Source organism: Athalia rosae, chromosome 4, assembly GCF_917208135.1.
Source record: "Athalia rosae chromosome 4, iyAthRosa1.1, whole genome shotgun sequence".
NCBI classification, from domain to species: domain Eukaryota; kingdom Metazoa; phylum Arthropoda; class Insecta; order Hymenoptera; family Athaliidae; genus Athalia; species Athalia rosae.
The window spans coordinates 13,821,259-13,845,721 of NC_064029.1; the positions used below are offsets into that span (position 1 = coordinate 13,821,259).

General features: G+C 41.4%; 1 protein-coding gene across 3 annotated transcripts in view; it reads left to right on the top strand.

Annotated features, from left to right (window-relative positions):
- The first annotated feature begins 331 nt into the window (after positions 1–331).
- Positions 332–24,463, top strand: part of LOC105693576 (unconventional myosin-XV) — a 75,272-nt gene continuing 51,140 nt past the window's right edge. The window contains exons 1-19 of one of the 3 annotated variants that reach the window (XM_048653605.1): positions 332–1,117; positions 6,120–6,266; positions 12,139–12,249; positions 17,356–17,444; positions 17,531–17,594; positions 17,744–17,853; positions 17,934–18,218; positions 18,320–18,497; positions 18,890–19,168; positions 19,248–19,577; positions 19,648–19,935; positions 20,038–20,195; positions 20,273–20,997; positions 21,076–21,544; positions 21,623–21,825; positions 21,911–22,182; positions 22,271–22,447; positions 22,523–22,979; positions 23,060–23,826. In XM_048653605.1, coding sequence (XP_048509562.1) covers positions 6,246–6,266; positions 12,139–12,249; positions 17,356–17,444; positions 17,531–17,594; positions 17,744–17,853; positions 17,934–18,218; positions 18,320–18,497; positions 18,890–19,168; positions 19,248–19,577; positions 19,648–19,935; positions 20,038–20,195; positions 20,273–20,997; positions 21,076–21,544; positions 21,623–21,825; positions 21,911–22,182; positions 22,271–22,447; positions 22,523–22,979; positions 23,060–23,826 — 4,983 coding nt within the window. In that variant the 5' untranslated portion in view covers positions 332–1,117; positions 6,120–6,245. Of the gene's footprint in view, positions 1,118–6,119; positions 6,267–12,138; positions 12,250–14,895; positions 17,262–17,355; positions 17,445–17,530; positions 17,595–17,743; positions 17,854–17,933; positions 18,219–18,319; positions 18,498–18,889; positions 19,169–19,247; positions 19,578–19,647; positions 19,936–20,037; positions 20,196–20,272; positions 20,998–21,075; positions 21,545–21,622; positions 21,826–21,910; positions 22,183–22,270; positions 22,448–22,522; positions 22,980–23,059; positions 23,827–24,463 lie in introns of those variants that run through there. The other 2 variants (XM_048653603.1, XM_048653604.1) reach the window with 2 other exon arrangements.

A 24,463-nucleotide genomic window follows, 5' to 3' on the forward strand; every position in this document is an offset into this window, starting at 1 on the left:
AATATCGGTAAAAATCTGTAACAGAATGAAATATTCTGCAGACTTTCCTTCGTTTCGTTTTCTCGCGTTCGAAGCGAGTGATAGAATATTTTTTGTGTGAATCTTTTGGAGGACAATGGCCTGCGACCCGGACGATTAGGGGCCCCCGTACATTTGGAAAACGTATATAATACGAACTGTTATACCTGCCACCTGTACAACGAATATACCTATATAACGGTACAATTACTTCTGACGATCGTACAGGAGCCATATTGCGGCTCTGCGAGGTACTTCGTCCGTAGGCGAGGTCGTCCGCATACCTCAACCCGATTCCATCCGAAACGCAAGAGGTTTGTGAGAAGTCTCCCCACAGTTTTTCCCTGCCGTGGGAAGTCCAGACGGTTTCTTCGGAATTATTTATTTTATCATTACCACTAGATTTTACGATTGAATTAAAAAAATTGAACGAAATTAAATCGTAAATAAATTGAAAAAATAAAAACAAAAGAAGAAGAAAACCAAGCAAGAGACAAAGATTCAAAAGCAAAACGTACGTCGACTGAAATTCTCAAGTACGAATTTTGAATATCCAAGTCGAAAAAGAATCTAGTCGTCGTGCATGACATCCGGGTGCTCGTTTTTCTCGTAACTATGAATACGTGAAATAAAATAAAAAAAAGAATCAATTGATTTTTTTTAAATTAACATCATAGTTTATTAGATTTTCTTTTTTCGTGAGAATGCGAAATCTATTGTGTAAATAAACGTGTTTTGAGACTTTCAAACTCGAAACTGTAACGAAACATTTGATCGTTATTCGTAAATTATTATACAAACTACAATATACACACAGCTGGCGAAAGTTTGGATGGAATTAAAAAGTTTATGTACAGTTAAAAGTGAACGCTCATTGGTGTGCATATAATTGTTAAATAGGTACGACAAAAGTAATCGAGTGTTATTACTAGAAAATTTTCCATAAATAATGTTACATAATAAAGTTTATTACGTGCCAAGTTTACATTTGTGACATTGTGTATAGATAAATTTATTTAACGCCTGTACTACATTTGTTACGTAACGTTTTCTGTTAAGAAAATTTCGAAGAAAGGAGGATTTTCACCAGCAGATAAACGTAAGTAAAGTCAGACGAAACATTAGAAGAAACAAACAAAAAGAACGAGGCGCGGTACGAAAATATAGCCAATAGCCGTAAGAGAGGAGCCGGGGAGACATCGATGCCCGCATAGCGATGAAATGCCTCGTTCGACCGTGCGAAATCGAATTTAAAATCCATCCCTCGTTGATCGCTCGTGTGAAAAAATTCTTTCCAAGCATTCAAATCTCGCATGAATTCGTTCTCAAACGATGCTCAATAATTATCCCGAGATGTACAAAAATTTCATAGAAGATACATATGTTTGCATTTGTAATTTGCAGCGGTACAGCAGCGACGACGTATTGTATTTTTCAATGTTTATTCATTCTTTCGCTTTTGAATATTTCTTTATTTCATTTCTGATCGCTGACGTAAACCTGCGTGTCTAAAAACAACGGGTTAAAATACGATCGCCAGGATATTCTCGGTGTCTTACGTGAGTCACGATTTTCCTTACAGACTTTCGTCGCCACGCTACGAGGATATAACAGTACCTACATCGAAATGTCATTATATTTCTCATACCTACTTCGAGGTGTAGCGCGAGAAAAACAAAAAAAAAAAAGAAAAATTTCACGTTGAAAATTGAGAATGTTACGCGTCGTAAATGCATGAAAATCGATGGTGAAATATCGCGCGATGCAGTCTGCTAGTGAACGAGGTTATCTCATACGTTTAAGTGAAATTAATTCCATCGACGACTCGGCATATGCCTACCTAGTCTTACGTTACGGTTCTCTCGGTTTATCGGTAAAAAAAAAATTCGAGTATATTTATGAGGATTACGTAAGAGATTTTTTAGTCTATTTCGATACAATCTTAATGGGACACGCTTAGATCGGTCACGATTTTCTATGTGTATTCCATACCCGGCACATATATGCTAATGACCTCGTGTGTTCTGTATTATATTTAAATTTCAAATTGCTATATGGGTAACCGATACGTTACAGCGTATTTCGTTACCCATATAATTCGCTTGGATTAAAAATCCGACAACACTTGACGCAGCTAGGATTACGCACAGTATCGACGCGTGTAAAATATGAGCAACCGTTTATTCAAGATCGGATAATTTTTTTTTTGTTTTTTTTTTTATTTTATAAACCGCACGGTACAAAGATCTGTTCGAATTCCGCAATTATAGCGAAATGTGCAAGCGCAGCGGTAACGACGAGTTGTGGCCCGGCAGGATCACGGGGAGAGCGATTAAACGATAATTAAAAGTGTAATAATCTACCGTCAAAGAATGCGTGTCACAGGCATTAAGAATCATTACACCATATACCTATATATGAAAATTCCTCGTACACCGCGTTTACAACTGCAGTGTGGGTTATTTGATTGAGAAATATCGAGTATTATTTTCATTCAGTGTACAGTGGATGAGTCGAGAACGACGACGATGACGAGGATGATCGTGTCACGGATATTCGAAAGATCAAAATGGCTCGCCGCATCGTCTTTCATTTTCTCTCGATCTCGTACGATTGAATAATATTGCGGGAATATTGTATCGCGCGCAGGCTGCTTTTACGTCGAACTCCGTGCGCAACCCGACCCGAGGATAAGAATCGTTTTGAAGTTCGTATAATTTCGAGATTCGAATCGATGGTTTGTAAAGTAGGAGATCGAAGGATCTGGAAATTGCTGCAGAAATATAAATGATCTGAAACATTAATCTTTCTCACATCGGAGATCATGAACAGCGAGAGTCCATCGCGACTCACTTTATTCTCGAGACAAGGGATAGCCTTGAGTGTTCATCTGCACGTACACGCGTTCGATGATGATGTGGTAAAAATCGAACCGTTTCGAAAAATACAAAATTCGGATTACCGTCGATTATAATCCAGAAATTCCGACTGGGCAGGTCAATATTAAAGGGTCAACGAAAGGATGAACTTCAAGAATCCCTAAAATCCGTATTATTTACTGCTAAGTAATTATTAGAGAGTTGACGATATACGTGCCGGATTATCTCAACCTATTAGAGTCGTAGACGATCCACGCGAGCGCCTGAAGTTTTCACTATCACGCGCCTTAACCTGCGCTTTAATGTGAGTCGTGTAAACTTAAACTTTTTCTTCCGACTACAGTTAATTAAGCAGCTAATTATACCGATAATTGTGCGATACGATGTGTACATATCCTTATTCACTTCCGTAACATAGAATTTACTAGGCTATATCTACAGCATAATGCAGTTCGCAGACCCGTATACAGATAGTGCGGTGTACAGGTTTCGAATACACTTTCAAAAGATTTATGTATTCGAATTACTTGCGAGATTAAATTTTACAGATATCCGATACATTAATGCATGAGATAACGATTAGCGTGCAAATACCGAGAACCAGATATTTCATTTCATTTTCGATTAAAAAATTTTCTAGTTTCTCATGCAAGTCAATATCATAATCACCGAGCTTGATTCGAAAATCCATTAGGTATAATCGAGCTTCGAAAAGCTCGAATAACCCGTCCTGGTAATTTTTCCAATGACGTAACTAATTTTCTGTTTTCGAACAGTGGAGTTTTCGAAAAAAACATGCAAAAGCCGCGAAAAAATCGTCGCCGTTTTCAAGCGCTGGATGATAATATTTAAATGAAAAAGGAAGCGCGCGGGCCGCTCGGGAATGTCGGGTTCTTACGTATTAACGTATCCCGTTGAATGAAGGAATCAGAGCCTTCGAGGTTTTTGAAGGAGCTATCGAGGGCAGACAGAGAAAGCAGCCGGCACGGGCCACGTATAGCGGCGTGGTTAACGCGAGTATACCATAGTACATGATCCGATCGATCCGACTGAATTACTGCGGAGCTGTAAATACCGATGCTGAGAAATGGTGTAAGTCCGTGGACCAGCTTCTATAGTCTAATTTGTATCCATAGAAAATTGTTGCGTAATAAAACGCAATCTGCATCGACGTAAGCTCGTTTGGTACACCATGCGAAACGCATTGTTTCGAGTATCTGAATAAGCTGCAGATCGCACAGGGGAAATTGAATTCGAAAACCTCCGCACGATCATTCGGTACATTCCGCACATATTCGAGTCTTTGAAAATGGAGATTCGATCTCTGTCTCCTCGTTATACGTCGATATGATCGCAAGGAGATCGGATAATTATGTAATCCGCATCTTCGCTGCGAAGATTCCACCGGCGGCACTCCTCTCTCTGTTCGTATTATTTATCAAGGCCTTCGCCTTCGACGGAAAATAAAGAAAGAAAAAAATAATCGAAAAGCAGAAGAAGAACTAATGCGAAAGCCGATCTAACGAGCGTGACATCGATTTTTACAACGGATCGTCGTCTGAGCTTAATTCGAAAAAAAAAAAACTGTAAAAATAATTAACGTTGTAATACGAATCGTACACGTGAATGCACAAACGAATTACCATAAAATAAGGTTGCGAAATAAATTCCTATAGCTCAGCGAAGGTCATTTAAAATACGTGTAATGTGCTTTTACTTCTTATACTAGAATAATAATCGTTTTACACACTTCGTGTGTATCGTGATATAACGAGTCTAAAAATATAGACAGACGAAGAGATTGTACACATGCAATACTTCGTATGTTATGCCAACATATTGTTTATAATATTCTTTGTCTTTACAAATATATATGACTGGATATCCATAGACTATCCACTGTATTACTGTAACACTTTTCCAATAGACGCGCGCTTGCATTGCGCGCCTCCAGCTGCTGATTATTGCTATTGCTTCACTTACACTTTATAAGTATCTATTATCTATCCTCTCCATCTGAAAATAAGCTACTGCATTTCTGCCCGTCTTTACTCATCAATTCACCATTAGTTTCAACGTTGAAGTGAATAATTACCTCATTAATCGATGTGTCCAGTAAAAAGTATCTGATTATTATTATTGACGAAAAATGTCGAGAGGAAATTTTCTTCCAATTTCGCCGGGTCGTAATCAAGCCCATGATGATAAAATTCTCGACAAGTTCGATCGGCTCGCGCATAATTAATCAGAGAAACGAAAAATTAATTGATTCGAGGTTTGATTATACGCGTTTTCTAAGATCTAAAAATCGGGACGTTGGGTGTATCGCGATATCAAAAGTCGTTGCAAGTATATAAACAGGATGTACCGGTTGCAGTGCAGTAGATACGGCATATGGGGTTTGTACCTGCACATTTATATATGTGTAATACATATATATATATATATATATCTATATGTATATACAATTAGATATAGTGCAGTGGGTACTTCCGTTACATTGAACCTGTTGACTGTCAACTCTGTAGTGTTTTGCGGTAGCGCGAGCTGTTTCCATATATAAAAGCAACACCCGTTTTCTAGTCACGAAGTTGGACTCGAAGACACCATGAATGGCCACAGTTCTTGATCTCCCATATTTAATCCGTGAAACTTATTTGTATGTTTGTCATACGAATGGACAGTTCAGGTCCGGCGATTCGATTCGTGGAATGCCTGAACGGAGAGAAACCTTCGTTGCATGATATATTATACTGCAGGTACATGTAATCGGGAATAGAAATGCAGATTTTGTATTTTCACACCAGATATATGTACAAAAGGTCGTAAATGTGTAATTTCTACCGAACGAAGAATTTCTACGGCGACACTGAATGTAACTTTTTAATTACTCAAATCATTAGGTTAAACGATCTACAATGAGTTCTGGTGATTTATCTTGATTCGGTATAACGCGAGACCGACGTCGACATTTATTACTATTTTTATGCCGACTCGACGATACTCACTCACGTCCTCTTAATAGCCTAATGAGAATTTACCGAGAATCGATCGACCGTCAATTTCCTCGACTTTTTATTGTCGACAAAAATTATTGTTAATCGAATTTGCCTGATCACGGAATGCCGGAATCGTGCCGTATAAATTTCTGCCACTAAAGAGTGCGAGAACAATTTGTCTTGAGCTATTTTAAATCGGGTTTCTTTTTTTTCGATTTTCCAGGTGACGAAGTCGAGACGCTATCAATTCGAATTCTGCAGCAAGATGAGGGGAACTTCAGACCGGAGAATAATTTAACTAAACTCGTAAAGAAGAATTCGAATAAGCAGTACGACGAAAAGCTCCAAAATGTATACGGAGTGGGAAAAGGTGAGTCGTATAAGAGATGACGAAAACTAATTGATTCACGAAGGCAAAATGAATTATGACTCGACGATGAATTCAAAAATTTGAAGTTCGCGGGATGATCAAGCGAGCTATAGTCCTGCCAATTCTGTAATCACAACCACCTCGATTTCCGAGGTTGAAATTTAAATTTTGCTCGGAAATTTTCTCCTCGTCGTTTAACGCGTTTCATGTCAATATCTGCGAGACCGTAGTCCGCAACGGAGATCGCTCCGGAGTGCTGAAGGAATTTACGCATTCGTCCGGCTCGCCTAGAGTCAATGATCGGCGCGTGCGTGCCGGTTGGGTGCGTCAACTTTGTATACCTATAGCTTCTTTTGAACGAGTAAAACGTATACCCACATGTATAATTTATAAATGTGTAACCAACCTATACTCGATCGAGAAAAAGTATTCGACGTGTATACGTATTCGTACGTACGCCGCGTGGACGTATGGAGGGCACTTTCGAACGTCGCTAAGTTTCTGAGATCGGCGAGTCTCTTTCGATTGGTACAGGGCGAAACGTTGAACGCTGAGATCAGCCGCATAGCTCGGGGCTATCGGTTGATCGTTCATTGGCATAATAAAATAATGCGTGCGTGATATAAAAAAATATTTATCCCCGTACCGAAAGCGTATGAATTTTTCAGATGAGCACGCAGTTGAGAACAAAACCGTCTAATTTTTTACCAAAACGCAAGATTTTTCAAAGACTATATAGTCCTTGATTTCTTTGAATTTTAGGGTCGAAAGGCAACATTTTTTTTTATGAAATCTACGACATTCTCATGTTTTTGGGATCCAGGCATCCCATCCACCTATCGAAATGATCGAGTTATCGCCAATTTTTTGGTTTTTCGACTGAAAAAATAGAAATATCTCGATGGAATTGATTCATAGCTCAATTTACTCATCGGATTCGAGTCCCTGAGATCCAAAGCTTGTCAAAATATCGCGCAAAGAATGATTCGCAATTGTCATCAAATGTCTAGATTTTTTTTTTTAAAACCGTAGCCTAGTTAATTCTAGTTATTAAATTGAATAAATATATACCGTTCAGATAGGTATAAGTGTGGTGCGGTACATATACCTTACGTATTACCTGGGTTATAATTTATGAACTCGTGTTATATGCGAACTGAGCACGGTCTGTTCCACCCCGAAGCACTACATTGGCGCCTTCATGTCGAGATATACGAAACAATATTTGATTTATAATAGAAAATATTTTACAGGTTGCGTACACTATGACAAAAGTTTGTTGGGCTTACCTACTTTTGAATCTGTGCGATTTTTAGCGGCTAGACCGCACAGGTATATGTGTAACGGCGCGAGCTGAATATCCCGGTTGGATGAACACGTATGAAAAAAATTAAATTGTTTCTTTCGCGAATCCTTGTGGTACAATATCATATTGTAACAAGGATCGAAATGGGAAAAGGATTATACAACCCAAATATCAAAGACTATAGGTGTATCCCGGTAGCATAGAACCGTCGGCAGACAGTTACCTACTCCTAATTAACACGAGAATTAATTAAAGTGGAAACACGCCATTGCAATATCTATGTATGTACGTCGTACGTACATAGTCTATATACATACATACAAAAATATACGCGAAGAAAGCAATTGTTGCGAGGAACTTCTATAAAACCACTTCAGTGTTGCATCGAACATCCTCGCCTTCGGATCAAAGTATACATACTGTACCGATTAATAAGAAAAACGAAAAAAAAAAACTCGCGAAAGAGGACCGTAAAAAAAAAAACAACCATAGAAATTTGTTCTTACCTCTCGCGGTGCGGACGTGTGGTGATTTTAATTGTTCGTGAGAAAAAATATATCGCGCGATCGTCTTTTTTGATAGACGATGATCGATGGTCCGTACCGTGTACGTTGCGAGAATGATTGAAAACAGTTTCACGAATTTATCGGCCCGTAAAAAGTAAATTCGACAGCTCGGTCCATGGGTTACCGTTTGTATCGAAAGAAAAAATAAAAACTTCCAACGCGTACGTAATGATCGATTTTCAAATCATTCGAATGATCGGACCGAGCTCGAAAATCTAAACGCGAGGTACCGGTGCGGTGTCGAGCGAACGAATAGTTTGTGCGGTTTGTGACTGTGGTGTGCAAATTTCTCCTGAAATCATAAAAGAATAAGATGAAGTTCGAGAGACGCTAGGTGTTTGACTAACGCATGCAATCGTGCCATCGCGGAGTGGATTACTGCACCGAGCTCTTATACCAATATTCAATTAATCTTGACCTCGACTCACCGCGTGTGACTCGAAATCGCATTCCTCGGTATACGACATCGTGTCTTAGGGTCGCCAAACCATACGTCGTCGTCGTCGTCCGAAGGAATAATATTTAAATTGTTGTATAATTATTCGAACGGCGCTTCCTTCGAAAACCGTTAGGTATCGCGTTACGACGTGCGACGCATTAAAAGATTTTTTGACTCCGTGACCCATTGAGCTTCGCGTGTCCCATTAATTCTAACAATAAATTTAGAAATGACGACAGTCCCGGTAAAATGCTCGATAAAGTCAGTCACGTACTCGTAGAGAATTGGAAGAGCATGAATCGTTTGGCCCCGTTTTGGACCGACGAGAAAAAATGATCCTCCGATATCCGGTGTTGATTATTCGACCGGAGAAATGACATCAAAAAATTGAATGATCATCGATCGATTGGGTCAGAAAATTTGGGAGATGAATTCTACGGAAAAATGCAGGGTGTGGACGGCCGCAGCCGCGGTACTAGACGACCGGCGTGTAGCAAAATCAGCGGTGAAATCGTATCGCGGAAATTATGCCGCGACTGAATTACGGTTTTTAGCCGAGCAACACGTGTTGCATAATGTAGATGCCCTAGACCCAGATTTAAATTTTGTTCCAAATTCCGACGGCGCCGTAAACGTCGGTAACGTGAACGGTAATCGGGAATCGTTAGTCACCACCTCCGCAACGGGGTCTACGTCGAATCGATCCACATCCAGGTCCACCGATTACGGAAAAGCCGGATACAACAACAAAGACTGCAGGGCTTCGAGTTTCAGAAAAGTTGACATCGATTTCTCGAAAACGACCGGACGTTCGAGTAAATCGAGAAATCAAGGCGAGGTAGTGTACGCGTTACCGTTCGACGCCAGGAAAATATCTCGAAGAGAAATCCTTAACAAAGCGACCAATAATTCTCCGGAGTCTAAAAAATCTTCTCTAAATAATTCAACCGGTCAAACTAATTACGGTAGGATACAAGAGCAGCGGAGAAAAATCTCTTCGAAAGCGCGTAAGCCGCCCGAAGGAAAGACTGCGGTAAAAGAAAAACCAGTTCGAACAGAGGATACCAAGTCGGTTGGTAATTACAGCGTATCTTCGGGAAGTTTCGAAGTCCCCGTAGTTGATGCTTTCAGGGTTATTCCAAGGCCGTCGACACTCCCGAAAAGTGGAACCGCCGCGAATCCAGGAAAACCTGTCTTTGCGGCGAACGGCAGAAGTGAAGATAACGTCGCGAGTTGGCAAAATTCGCTTTACGGTAGAATTCGCAGAAAATCATCGCTGCCGAACGGATCTTCGATGATAAAAAGTGGCACGATAACGATTTCGAACCAAGCGTTCGACGAACCGAAATCGCGTCACGGACGATCGGGATCGGAGTACGGTGTGAATTTGCCAAAAGAAGATCGAAATCGTAAAAATACCGATACTTCGAAGGTGAAAATTTCCCAAAAATCTGGCATCGCGGCGCAAAAGACGTTCCGAAATCCCCTGTGCGCTCCTTTGTGCTACGGTAAATCGTCGTCGGAATACGGAACGATCACCTCGAAAGAGCTCAAGGTCACAGGTCGTCGGGGTTCTTCTCTCCCACGGAATAGCTCGAGGTCATCTTCGTCGGAAGCCCAACAGTCCAAATCCAATGCTCGTCATCTTTTCCCCGTGTCGAGGAGGAGAATCGTCGACGGTTTCGGCGTTGCCGCCACCGATGCGGCGAAGACGATAAATGATTCGAACGATCGCTTCGATCGAGACGATTACGTCGTCCCGATATCGTCGTCGGGTAATAACCGACTAGTCGGGAATACAACGTCCGAAGTTAATTCAAACGCTTCGAGTAACCGGCGTGAGTCGTTAACCAGGACAACGATCTCCCGTGGACGACGGAGCAGCGCCCACGACCGGACTTATGCAACGGTTTGCCTAGAAACACGAGGTTCTTGTCCGGTCGGTTCTTCGCTTCGGGCGGGAACCGATCGTGGCGGCGTGAGGTCGTCGACCTTTCCTAAATCAACGGGAACCCATCAGGATCGCATATTATCCGAACGTCAGGGGAATATGCAAACGACGTTCGACAAAAATAGTTTTATAGAAAAAACCGTACGGCTGTCCGAGGAAGGTTTACGGAAGGGCCAAGGTCACCAAGAATCGAAGAAGGTTGTCGGGTCGTCGGAAAAGAGAAACTCGTTTTTTTCGATATTCTCGAGAACCGACTACTCCCTTACCGCGAAGCGAAAATCGCTTCCCAATTTTTCAAAATCCTCGAAAAAAGGAGGCGCCGTTTCGGAATCTTTCCAAGACGCTTATTGCTCGCTGACTTTTGGTTCGACGACAAAGAACTACGCTTTAAATGACACCGAACGTACGAAAACTCTCTACACAAAGCACAGTCGGAAATCGTCGAGAACTTTACCGAAAAAAGCAACCGTCAAGAATTCCAACACTCTGCCGACGTGCAGCAAACGCACCCGAGCGGAATTCGATTCGGCGGGTGCTTCGAAATTTGGTAAAGATAAATCGAATAACGTAGCGAAAAAGGGGTCGACGGGACACGTCAGATCGTACAGCGAAATCGATGGTAAAAATTCGTCGACGTTTTACGTACCCGCGGTGAGTCCTTCGTCGATTTTCGGCCTATGCACCGGTCGCAGAAGATCGAGCACGGCGAGGAAATTATCCCTGCCCGCAAAATTGAGCGAAAATAGTCAACCTCGTGATTGGAAGGACGCGAAAATGGTTAGAACATTATAATCACACGTTATACATATTCAAGCGAGTATAATAATATTCTGCACCAGTACAACGTGTGTAATAATCGTTGTAATTTGATTTACTTCAAGCTCTGATACTTTGGCTAATTAACGATGATAAAAATCGCGCGTAAAACGTATTTATCATTATTTCCGGAAATTCAGATTTCCGTAACACGGCGTCGAATCTCGTCCTTTCGGCCGAAGGATATTCCGGCAGCGCAGATCTTGCCGAAGGTAACATCGCGTATAACAGTTATCCACATTCTTTGCGGTGTTGTAAATTTGTGAAAAAAAAACATTCGAAAGCGTACCGTGAAAAATGGCGAGTGTTATTTGCAATTATCTCTGCTTTTAGATTATTATATATAGCATAGATACTTGGCGTGTTGCAGCCAGCGGCTCCGTACCGAATACACTAAACCGCAGAGAAATTCCTCACTCTGTAATACGGGGAAAATGGAGAAAAAAAAATGAAAGAACTAAAAAATGAGAACTTGAAAATGAGTAAAAAACGATTTCTACAGTTTCTCCTCAGTTCGATCCACGCTAGGTGGAAGTCGACGTCGATCGATTTATAATGATAGAATAATAAAAGGGGGAAAAAAAAAAATCGTGTAACCGTTCAATCATTGAAATTGAAACGTCACTCTCTACTCTTAATTTCATCGACGTCAGAGCTGTGTTACGATACATCCGACTAACTTTGTGATTCAAAATTCAATCAGAGTCCGCGATAAAAAAATCTCGAGCGCACAAATCAAATCCAATCGAATCGATAATTGCGATCGACGTATAAAAAAACTTCTTTCATTTCAGGGTGAGCTCGTGTGGTTCGATCCAGGGGTTGGTCACGTCCTACCCGGCGAAGTTTTGGAATATCACAGAGCGGCGCACGTGCTTTCCGTCCAAGCTGTCATAGCTGGCAAGGTAATAACCCTTTCATCGCTGCACAAATGCACGTCGATATAAGTGGGTAATAATATTCACAAAATTAGCCGGGCAATGAGAGTGGAACGTCGAAATAACAATTTCCGTTTTTCTGCCCGCGCCACGAGTATTGCCGTACACTCGGCGACACAAAATGCGTTTTCCTCCGCAGATTTTTCACAGAAATTTTTACTTTTGTTCTCCTCAAATGAAATCTACCGGCTCGTTTTTTCTCACCAGACGAATTAATGAGAGCGTTCAAACTCGCATACGTTAACAAGAGAACGAGGTTACACGAATTTGGACAGCACGAATCTGTGTTTAATACGTGCAGACATTTTTCAAATGAAAGCTGTGCGGTAAAAGAGAGCGAGTGTTCCGAAACTTAAAAGATCCGCAGACTTTAATGGTATAATACCTCGGACATTTCAGCTCACCGTTCGCTGTATTATGAGCTGAAAATTACCTAGCGCGAGATACGGGTATAGTCGAGGATTATTATAAGACGGAGTGAATGAACATTATAAACGGTACGTTTTAAATATCATTCATTCATTCGTTCGTTCGTTCGTTCATTCACTCTCGCCGTTCTCATTTTACGCTAATTACCATCACTTTCGTGGTTTCTGGAATAAGTATTTGATGCAGTCGAAATGAATTTTCAAAAATTCATACCTCAGATAATAACTGAACAAAAGAAAAAAATCTAAGAAAAAAATATCAATTGGGGGTATTTTTTTTCTCCACATGACGTAACTGAAATAAGGATCTACTCTGGTGGATATTCGCGTGTCTTTTATTTTCTGCCGTTATGCATAGCTGCAGGGATATAGGTATATAGCAGTAAATGAAGATCATGTTTCTTACACTGGTCTCACGAATATATATCCTGCAAAAGGAAGCGTGGTTATAACAGCAGAAGGATGATACGTACTTTTGCGAATGTTACTACGGATCTTTACTCAACGCCCATTATAGTAGTTTTGTTTCTTTTTGTTTCTTTTTTTTTTTGCTTTGTTTTGATAAAAAGTTCGAAGGAAATGCAAGTCTGCACGCGCTTACGTATCATAGGACCTTGGTCACTCCGGTCATTTCGCTCCTTCGAGTCTCTCTGTCTCCCTCTCTTTCAAGAGTTTCAGTTTGTGACTCATCGAGAACGACACAAAGAAAATTCTAAGGGTATATATGCGGCATAGGGTATACATTATACGACCTGCAAGACTGGTTACAAGCGCATGGTCGCTGTGTCGCAGACGCCATTGTTATGCGTCGTTGAAAAAATATATAAAACGGACAAACGAGAATTATTCGCTATAAATCGTTTTTGAACAAGGCGAATAAATAATCCCTCGTTTCGTTCGTTCTCCTTTAAATTTACTACGTGAGAATAATTTCCCGTCAAAATTATGATATGCTCGTCGGCCACCAAGTAGTATCGAAATCCGATTGACTATATAAATAGATTTTAATTACCCGCAATAATAATTGGCAGCGGGACGAGAAATTGGAAATCGGTTAACTTTGAGTGGGTCGCAAAAATGACCGTGGCATTGGCCTCGAAAAATTTCCCACCACTTCGGTACAGCGCGTATTCAATAAATCTCAAAGTATCCGTACTTGATCTAGAGATATTTCCGATGCAACCGTTGAATCGTGTAAAATTTGCAGCATAATTCTCTCTCTCGTGTGTGGTAAATACTAAACTTATAAAACAACCGTTACATACCCTTTGCGGTATAAGGTCTGAATTCCATAAGTTAAACTCCGCAGAGAGTCGGTATAAGTGTTTAATGTATTTATTTTTCAGTAACATCCGTACAGAGAAGTTAGTGTCACTTTAACCAACTTCGTGAAATTATATGCAGGGTAAACGGACGCGAGAATGTGGTTAGTGAAAAGTAAACAGGCACCTATGCGCTGTACGCGTTTATAAATACGTATATTATTATACGTATACATCTTTGTACATATAATTAGATCAGAAATAAATGTTAGCGACAAACGCGTATGTTAGCTTAATTAACTCGGTGAATAAGCTGACAGAAGTTCGTAGCGCAAGTGTACCTTCTTACTTAACGTAAAAATGATGAAAAAAAAAAAAAAAAGAAGAAGAGAAGCAGAAGAAGAAGAAGAGTCGAGGCTAACGGAGAGCGTTGAATATTTAAATGAGGGGGGCAGGGCACGGAGAAAAATAAGCGAAATAAAATAGTAGGGATGGGAGGAAAGGTGGCCTGGAGTACAGTGTTGAGTAGAAAGTTCAATTGAATGCGAGATTATTGGAATACCAGGCATATTTAATCCCGCGCATTGCTCGCCGCACGCTTCGTGATGAACGCAACGCTGCAGTAACAGCTATTTTTCTACCTTCCTATATACACCTGACGTGTTATAATAGATATTTTATTCTTACATGTATAGCTAAATAGGTGAGTATGTGTTACTTATACGTGTACCGTGTGTACGTATATTATTTCACGACGTAGTTGAACCAGCTGCTTCCGTGAAAGTGACCGAATGTGTTACTTAATTGCGTATTAACCAGCAGCAGCGTACGCGTAATAATATCGAATTAATCGGTAAGAAAGTTTCGTTACAAAATCATATGTGCAGTAATTACGGTATCAGTAAGCATAGTTTTTGTTAGATTTATTAATCATCATCTATTTCTTCATTATTCATTGAGTTCTGTAATTTCGTTTTTCAACGTGCGGTAAATTAATAAAATTTCTATAACTCAAGTAAAACTTGGGATGGAAAAAAATTGATTAACGTCGCTAAATTAGCGGATGACACAGCGAAATTTCAGTCGGTTTGACCCCCTGTGAAGATTTCACCTGCGTGTGGTCGGAATCAGGTTAACGATAAATATTTATTTGTTCTAAGTAACCAAGGAGGTTTGGGATTCAGGATTAAAAAGTGTTACAAGATCAACGGTATATTGTAAAGAGAATATATTCGGTGGTGGGGGGGGGTTTATAAAATAACAAATATTTCCACATCTTAGATCCCACAGTGAGCCTCACGTGTTTGGATAATATTAAAAAATAAGACTTGTAAATCACGAGAAGCGTTTTTATGACGCAGAGTAAAAACTCCACATTCGAGTAGCCTATTTCAGATGACTCGGCATACAGACGCATATCTCTGGCGTTGCATAATTTGTATCAACAGATTATGATCATCGTACAGTTGATAGAGCGATCGAACACGGATGCGGAAGAGAACAAAAAACTTGACGCTCTGTGATGTTTACCCATAATTGTTTCAACCATCAATTTCATTCTTTCAATTTACTGTACACTTTATTTTTAGCTGTATACGTAAGACTGCGCTCTGATAAATTCTCGCGCAATTGCATTCACCGTGGATATCAAAATATGCTGTGTGCATAAAAGATGATACCCTTTTTTTTTTTCTTCGCTTCTTTCTCTAACCGAATGACGCAGGTATCTGGTCTAACTTTTTGCTCAGTTGTGCGGAAGTTTTGTGCAAACAGAGCTCACGTAATTGTTGGTCGCTCGCTGTGATCAGTGTTTCTTATTTATTAATTTGTTTTTTTTTTTCTCATCACGCTTGGTAATTAAGAGACAGGTGATTTCACGTACGTGTGAGGTCATCGGTTAAAACCTAACATCCGTTGTACGGGCCAAGCCTTCTTCGTCGATGATAAATTTCTTCGTAGTTGAGGAGGTCGTCGCGAAGATGAGTTAAAAGAAAGTAGCTATATAACTGCACGTGGACGTAAAGTTGAGAATGCGTTGGGCAACCGTGTGTAGAGTATTGAAATCAAACGAATAAAGAAGGGACAACCGCGTAACGAACGGTACAATAATTTGTTGTTTTTTTTTTTCTTCATTTTCTTTTCTCTAAACATTCGTCGAAGATTCCTGAGATTCTCGTACACGAAGATGCTAATCTACGGGGATGAATATTAACAATGATTTGTACATCTATTGTTCCGCAAGTATATACACGCCTCATATGATACCCAAATGGATACCGTGCCTTAAAACGCCCATATTCAGTTTTCTGAGCGTTTGTATCATATCGGTGCTTCTTAAGATTTTAAAATAACAATGGAGAGTAATTTGAATGAAAAAAAAAATCAACCGCTCCAATAACCCGCATAGAAGCGAATATAATTAACCCACGAGATGTAATAAGTTAACTCGAGAAGAGAAAAAAAAAAATTAGAAGCCCACAGAATTTACGCCGTAGAAAGTAATTTTTCAATGAATTTAAAACTGATGTAACATACGATGAGCCACGATGAGGTTAATCATTACTCGCGCTCGGTGAACGATTTCAATGTCATCGAAGAACCGGATTCGCACCTTGACCTCCGAAAAATGGAATACCTCCCCGCCGGAGTCGATCAATCAGCGTCAATATGGAGAGAAGCCGGAAACCGCGAAGAAACTAACGCTAGTCGAACAAAAAATCGAAACTCTGATTACGCTGAACCGTTTGGATCGACGGTGAGCACGGACGATATGAGGAATTCGGTGTCATTATCCGCTGATTACGCCGTACCAGGCGTTAATATCGGATCAGAAAAATTTCCACAACGATTCGACGCTTCCAAGACTTTTGACCCGTTTATCGACGATCAAGGTTACGCTATCCCCAAAGCTATGGTGACGAAAACCGAGAAGGTCTGCCCGTGTGCCCCTAGACAGGACTTTGTCGAATGGCACTACAAAACTACGAAGTCCGTTTTGAGAATGATGCAAAGTTCGGTGTCGACCGGTTCCATGGTCAGCGATGAATCCTGGAGCGTTGTTACCGACTTGTTGCACCAGGATTCCGATGACGTCAGTTGCCAATCCTTCGAAGAATATCTTATCCTTGATAGCCCGAGTGACGACGACAGTTACGCACGTAGACAACAAGGATTTCGAACGAGTAATCCTGCATCGAAAAATTCAACGTTCCATAAATCGACGAGAAAAAGGATGAAAACGATACCGGATACTCTAACAGATATTTGCATCAGAATTCTAATGGAAAATGTAATGGGAGAGCTTGGAAAATGTTCGAGCGAAATTGACGAGAGGAAGGTGTTGTGTCGAACTCGGTCTGATTTCGTCCCTTTGTCATTTTCAGCCCCAAGTTTTCACCCTGACGAATTTGAATGGGGTGAGACCACGCCAGGACCTCGGACAAAATGGAGTCGAGGATATGATCCAACTGTCGTAGGTGTTCAGGTTTATCTACGAGACAGCCGACAAAGAAGGATTAAAATAAATTATTGATCACGTTCCCGTGTGTTTTTTTGCAGAGACCTGAACGAGGCGTCGTTACTATGGAATTTGAAAATTCGCTACGACAAAGAATTGATATACGTAAGTTTGATGCAGAATAGATACTTTACAATGGAATCGAAATTTGTGAAAGATAGCAACAGCCGGCTTACCGCAGACTGAATTTTTTTTTTTACTTTTCTTCATTTCAATGGGTTTTAAATTGATCAACTCTTGGTTGCGGTTCACAGACGTACACGGGCAGTATACTCGTTGCGGTGAATCCCTACAAAATGTTCGACATCTACGGCCTTGACCAGGTCAAATTGTACGAAGGACGAATCCTGGGAACTCTAGCACCGTGAGTTCGTCCCTGAGAATTCATAAAAATCGCAAGAAAAATATTAGAACGACATTAAACTAATTGAAATATTATTGCAGTCACTTGTTCGCCATCGGGTCTTCGGCTTACAGTCAAGTATCGGCGGCGAATAACGCCAGTGCGAATCAGGTGGTTGTGATATCGGGAGAATCTGGATCGGGTAAAACTGAATCGACGAAATTAGTCATGCAATATTTGGCAGCGGTGAACAGAGCACCGAGTAATCTCGTGACCGAACAAATTCTCGAAGCTGCACCTCTTCTGGAAAGTTTCGGAAACGCGAAAACACCGAGAAACGATAACAGTAGTAGATTCGGAAAGTATCTGGAGGTTCATTTCAGAGAGTAAGTATACGTCGACGAAAAATAAATCAGGCCAAAATATGCCGAAGAAACTTTTGAACTGAAGTGAATTATGATTGTTTTTATTTCGTCTCTCCCAACAGCGGCGTTATAGTGGGGGGCAGAGTGACACAATATCTTCTCGAAAAGAGCAGAATAGTAACGCAAGCATCGGAGGAAAGAAATTATCACGTGTTTTATGAACTGTTGGCCGGTCTGGATCAACAACTTCGCGACAAGTACGGGCTTCTTACGCCTGACAAATATTTCTACCTGAATCAGGTGAGTCGACGGCTTCGGGACGACAGTTAATTATAAACGTATACAGCATAACGCATACACGTGAATGATGCTCATTAATATTCATGAGCTATGCAATGTGATACCCATTCAATTCTTCTTTCCAGAAGTGAGAACTCGTTTCTATGTGTTACACATGCTTGTTTGTGAGAATATCACATGTACCTACATGGGAGACATAAATAACACACTTTTTTTTTACCCGCCTAATTAGATCCTAGAAATCCGAAAAGAGAAAAAAAAAAAGAAACAAGCCAAGACTTCCACATCCTTGAAGTTTTCATTTATCCTCCTCTATTTCGCTTCATAAATTTATAATTTATTCATCTTTCTCTTCTTTCTGTTTTTTTTTTTTCTAATCAACGTCAACGCAGGGTGGCAGCTGCGAAATCGATGGAAAAAATGACACGCAGGATTTCAAAGCCCTACTTTCAGCGATGCAAGTATTAGGTTTCACCTCCGAAGAACAAGACACGATATTCCGAATACTGGGAAGCGTATTGCACTTGGGTAACGTGTATTTTCACCGGAAGCAACTGAGACACGGTCAAGAAGGTGTCGAGGTCGGATCGGACGCTGAAATTCGATGGGCTGCACATTTGCTCCAAGTTAACGCCGACGGGATAATCAGAGCGCTCACCACTAAAACTACCGTAAGATTAGGAGAAATATTTGTTTGGTAAAAATGCCAATTGGCAAAGAGGCGTCGGACTGAGGATTACCGATTTTCAGGAAGCGAGAAACGAACGAGTCGTGACCGCCCTCAACATTGACCAAGCTCTGGACGCTCGAGACGCGTTTGCCAAAGCGTTGTACAGTTCGTTGTTCGCTTGGTTAGTAGCAAGGGTGAATCACATCGTTTACAAGGGAACGAAGCAGACCTCCGCCATATCAATCCTCGATATTTTCGGTTTTGAGAATTTCTCCGAGAACAGTTTCGAACAATTGTGCATCAACTATGCCAACGAGAATCTACACTTTTATTTCAACAAGCACATATTCAAACTCGAACAACAGGAATACGCTAAGGAAAAAATTGACTGGACTACAATTAATTACACCGTGAGTTTCGGATACCTAAAATCCAACTTCATCCGAGACGCGTATTCAAATCAATTTTCATATCCCTCAGGACAATCTACCGGTGATAAACTTGATAGCCAAAAAACCTGTGGGAATATTGCACCTGCTGGACGACGAGAGTAATTTCCCCAAGGCCAGCGATTTGTCGTTTTTGGAAAAGTGCCATTACAATCACGCGCTGAGTGAATTGTACTCGAGACCGAGGATGAATTCGGCCGAATTCGCGATAAAACATTACGCCGGTCAAGTCTGGTACAACGTCGACGGCTTCCTCGACAAAAATAGGGACACTCTGAGGCCAGACGTCGTAGAGTTGCTCATCAGCAGTAAAATACTCGTAAGTAACGTGCCCCCGCCGTAAATTTGAATGCGAAATGAAAAAAAAAAAACAGTAAATTAAAACGAATCTTCTAAAGCGAATCGATCCCAACAATTACAGATGGTCAGCAAGATGTTCCAGCACGTAAGAACTACCCACGAAGCTAACAAAACTATGAACAAACCGAACGGTAGATTCGTCACGATGAAACCGCGGACCCCGACCGTGTCAGCAAGATTCCACGATAGTTTGCAACAGCTTTTAGATCTAATGTCGCAGTGAGTGCACCGAATACCCGGATCATTACAATCGACGTTGTCGCGAAACTGCTAAGCAATTTATTTCTCATTTACAGATGCAATCCTTGGTTCGTACGTTGCATAAAACCGAATACCGAAAAAGCCCCGATGAAATACGACATGCCTTGCGTGTTGGAGCAACTGCGTTACACGGGAATGTTGGAAACAATTCGAATCCGTAAAACTGGATACCCCGTGCGACTTTTGTTCAGTCACTTTGTGGACCGTTACAGATACCTCGTGCAAAATACGAACCTTCCACGAGGAGCGCCAAACAAGGAATTGTGCAGAATGATTCTGGACAAAGCAGCGCCCCAGGAATCGCACACGCAATATCAGCTGGGTTTGACGAGAGTTTTCCTTCGGGAATCCCTCGAAAGAACACTGGAGTATAACAGAGCACTGATTCTCGAGAGGGCGGCGATAACGGTTCAGAGATACACGAGAGGTTTTCTCGCACGTAGAAGATTTTTGAATATTTCCAGAAGCACCGTGCTTCTGCAAGCCGTTTACCGCGGTTATAGAGAGAGGACGAAGTACAGAGCTCTGAAGAAGGGTGTCGTAATGGCGCAAAAATTGCACAGGGGTAGGAAAGAGAGGGCGAAATTCAGGGTGTTGAAAGCGGAGATGCAGAAGAGAGCGGAAATCGAAAAAGCTAGCCGAGAAAGAGCGAAGGCGAAACAACAACGAGAAGAACAGGAGAGAGCATCGAGAGCTGTTGCAGGCGTAAACCATCTCGAAATTCCAGCCGAACTCGCTTTCATTTACAGCAAATTGGACGGTGAGAATTTCATTGGATTTTTATCCCTGTTGTTTCCGAATCCGCGAATGTTTCTGAGGCATGATTTTTGTTTTTCAGATTGGCAACCTACGCATACGGAGAGAAATTTATTGAAAGTCGTCGGTCCGGTGGTACCGCAACCCCATAATTATCGTCTACCGGTGGACATCGATCAGCACCAGTTTTCAAAGTTCACCAATATATATTTCAAAAGTCATATTTTTGGCATGAAACGGGAGCCGATAAAAACGCCATTTTTGGCGAAGGCTCGCGATCAAGACTACACGGATTCACTGATGATATTTAAAATGCTGTTACGATTTATGAACGAGAATAATCTTAGCGGGAAGCGGGAGCAAGCGTTGGGCGATTACATAGTGAACAAGGGTATAGTGAACGAGAAATTGCGCGATGAAATTTTGTGCCAACTCGCCAATCAGACCTGGAAAAATGACAACGACGCCAACAAAGAAAGAGGGTGGCTTTTGCTGGCCAATTGTCTCTCTGCTTTTCAACCTAGTCCAACATTATTCAAGTATCTCCTCAAGTGAGTATCATTTTTTTTTGCCAAACCGAATTTCTGGTAATCTAAAATCGTGATACTAACGATCGTGGTTTCGTTCAGGTACGTTTCGGACCACGCTTACGATGGCTATAAGGCGTACTGTCAGCGTAAATTACTTCAGAGCGAAAGAACTGTGCTTAGAATAACGAACAATAATCAGTCTACGAGTTACCAAGTCGCTAGAAATTATCCACCTTGCGTTCTCGAGTGGCGAGCGAATAGAAACAGAGTGAACATGGCGCTTTGCGTTGGATTTTACGACGGTTAGTTCCATTGCAAGCTTTGCAAATTTTCCACCCTTATTTTATAATGACAATAATCGAGGTCGATCGAAAATAAAATTTTCAGGCGAAACGACCACCTGTGCCGTCGATTCTTGGACGTCGTGCGAGGAGCTGGCTAATCTGGCGGTACAAAATCATGGCGTCGATAATACCGGGTGGACTATCACCCTGTGGAATCAATTGGACGGACTAGATGCTATCGTCACCGAAACCAGCGGATTCGATTACGTTTTAGATCTGATTTCCGAAATGGAATTAACCCCGGCTTTCCCATCGGCGAAGAACATATTCATGGAACAACGTAAAAATAGCTTCCCAGCCATAAAGAAAAGAGAAGTGCGTTTTTATTCTCGAATTTTTATTCACTGGATTACATTGAGATCGCGCTAATTTTCTTATCAATTCCCATAAACCGATTTTTCAGCATGCTCAAGTGTTGCGTGAATTGGAACAGGAGCTCGAACCCCCGGTGCTGAAGACCTTCCAGCCGTTGGAACGAAAGCCGGCCCCGAAGGTCGTCGATAAGCCGGTAGAAACCGAAATTCAGTCTCCGAGAAGACCCGCTGTTCCTCCGCCGCAGCCACCAGTGGCGAAAACTGCTGTAAGAAGACAAAAAAAAAAAGATCGGTAATCAGTTGAATCGGAAGTTAATTAATTTTTGCTACACAATTTCCAGCAAACGAGAAAGCAATCGCACGAGGGTATTTTGGAAACCTCAGAGTCCGGACTGTCGCGTAAATCGGCACTGAACGATCGTTACTTTGAAAAAGACAAGCAGCGAAGCCGAAGTTTGGATAATTTACTTCAACCGGACGCGGTGACACCGCCGAGCAAGTTGGCGAACCTTGGATTGTCGGCGTCCAAATTGAACGAACGTTACCACAGCTTGGAGAGAATTGGAGAAACTTCGGCAGTAACGAACGTAGAGTATATGAGCAGGGCTGAGATTATTCAGGAGCGAAAATACAGTCGCGTGAGCCGAACGACGGAGCCTAATATCCTGGAAGAAGAAGACATGACCATCGATTTCGAATATCCAGACATTCAATCGGTCAGTCAAACTGGAAGATCGGAGGACGACAAGAGCAGCTATATAAGGTCGCAGACGAGGTTCATCAAATCGCAATATCCAGGTACGATTTATTTGAATAAAAATTTATCCGAAAATCCATAAAACAGACGAGTGGAAAACCCCCACGATTCTTTCTTTCAGGCAAACGCGCTTTCCCCGGGAGTCAATCGAGCCGAGCTTACATCGAAAAAAGTGAATACGGAGGTGTTAAATCATCGGCAATGTCGGATACAAGCGAAGCACCTTCTCTCGCTTCTCACGTACGACGAGTTCGGGTACCGAGTCAAGCCTCTGACGTCGATCAATTTTTGGACGAACTTTTCATGCCGGTTTTAGACGGTAATTTGGACGAGTTGTCGGACGCGAGAAGTTTGGCCGCCAGTATCAAAGGTTTGGGCGATAGAAAGCACGGAAATGAAACGTTGGACGATGTGGAAGACTTCGTAGATTGGGTGACCAACGATGATTCGATGAAACGCGTTATCGATTCGATAACGTCCGCGAATATTAGCTCGCGAATCAAGGGCGGCGGTAATATGGACATTCCGAATCAAAACGGGGCGTTCAATTTCAACCCCATGTCACCCGGAGGGATGATGTCGCCGCCCATGATGATGCCGATGTTCGGTCCGACTCAGGGTGTTCAAAATCCGCAAAATCCTGGAATGAATTCCGGATTTATGCCGATACCAATTTATAATATGCAAGGACTCAGTTTACCCCATTATCCGAATTCCCCGCCTACCGCGCAAAATAACGACATGGCCGCTTATCAGCAGAATTTGCAGAGAGCATTTTTGCAAAGTGCTATGGCACAAAATATTCAGATTCAGCAACAATTACTCGCCCAGAACCAGGCCCTCCAACAACTACTGGTACAGAGTCCTCAAAACGCTAATCAACAGCCGGTGAGTCGATTGAAAATAGAATTCGTTTTGAATAAAATTAAATTTTTGTAAAAAATTTCAATGCTATACTTTTCTATTCGTAATATACACAACATATAACGTGTACAGCTAATTTATCCTACTTCCGACACACGTTTCACACATAATATTGGAAATGGTTATACTGTCTGACACATTTTTACAAATTTTCTATCGAGCGGTTCAACTCCTTTCGTTTCTTCTGTCAGTTTTCAATTTTTTATCAGTCAAAGTGCACGATACGTTTCAAATACGCGAGGCAAAAACTGGCGATGATCGATCGATTGATGTTGAAAGCCAACGAGTGTCTAACGCCTTGTCTTCATTTCTCGTAGCTACGAAACGGATTCGCTGTCTCAAAAAAACACGCAAAACTGAGAGGAAAAAAAAATCCGACAGGGTATTCAAAGAAATTCTTCCAGCAGGCTTCCATCTCTGCTTTTTTTTTTTTGAACGAAAGAATATCGAATATATGAATAAAATTCGAATTTCTCTGAAAACCCTGCATCTGTACATAATGGGTGTAAATATTGTAAATTATTGCCAGCATTGAAAGAGTCAGCGAAATCGTCGGTTACGAGTCATTCGAAAAGCAACATGTGATTGACAAAATTCATCA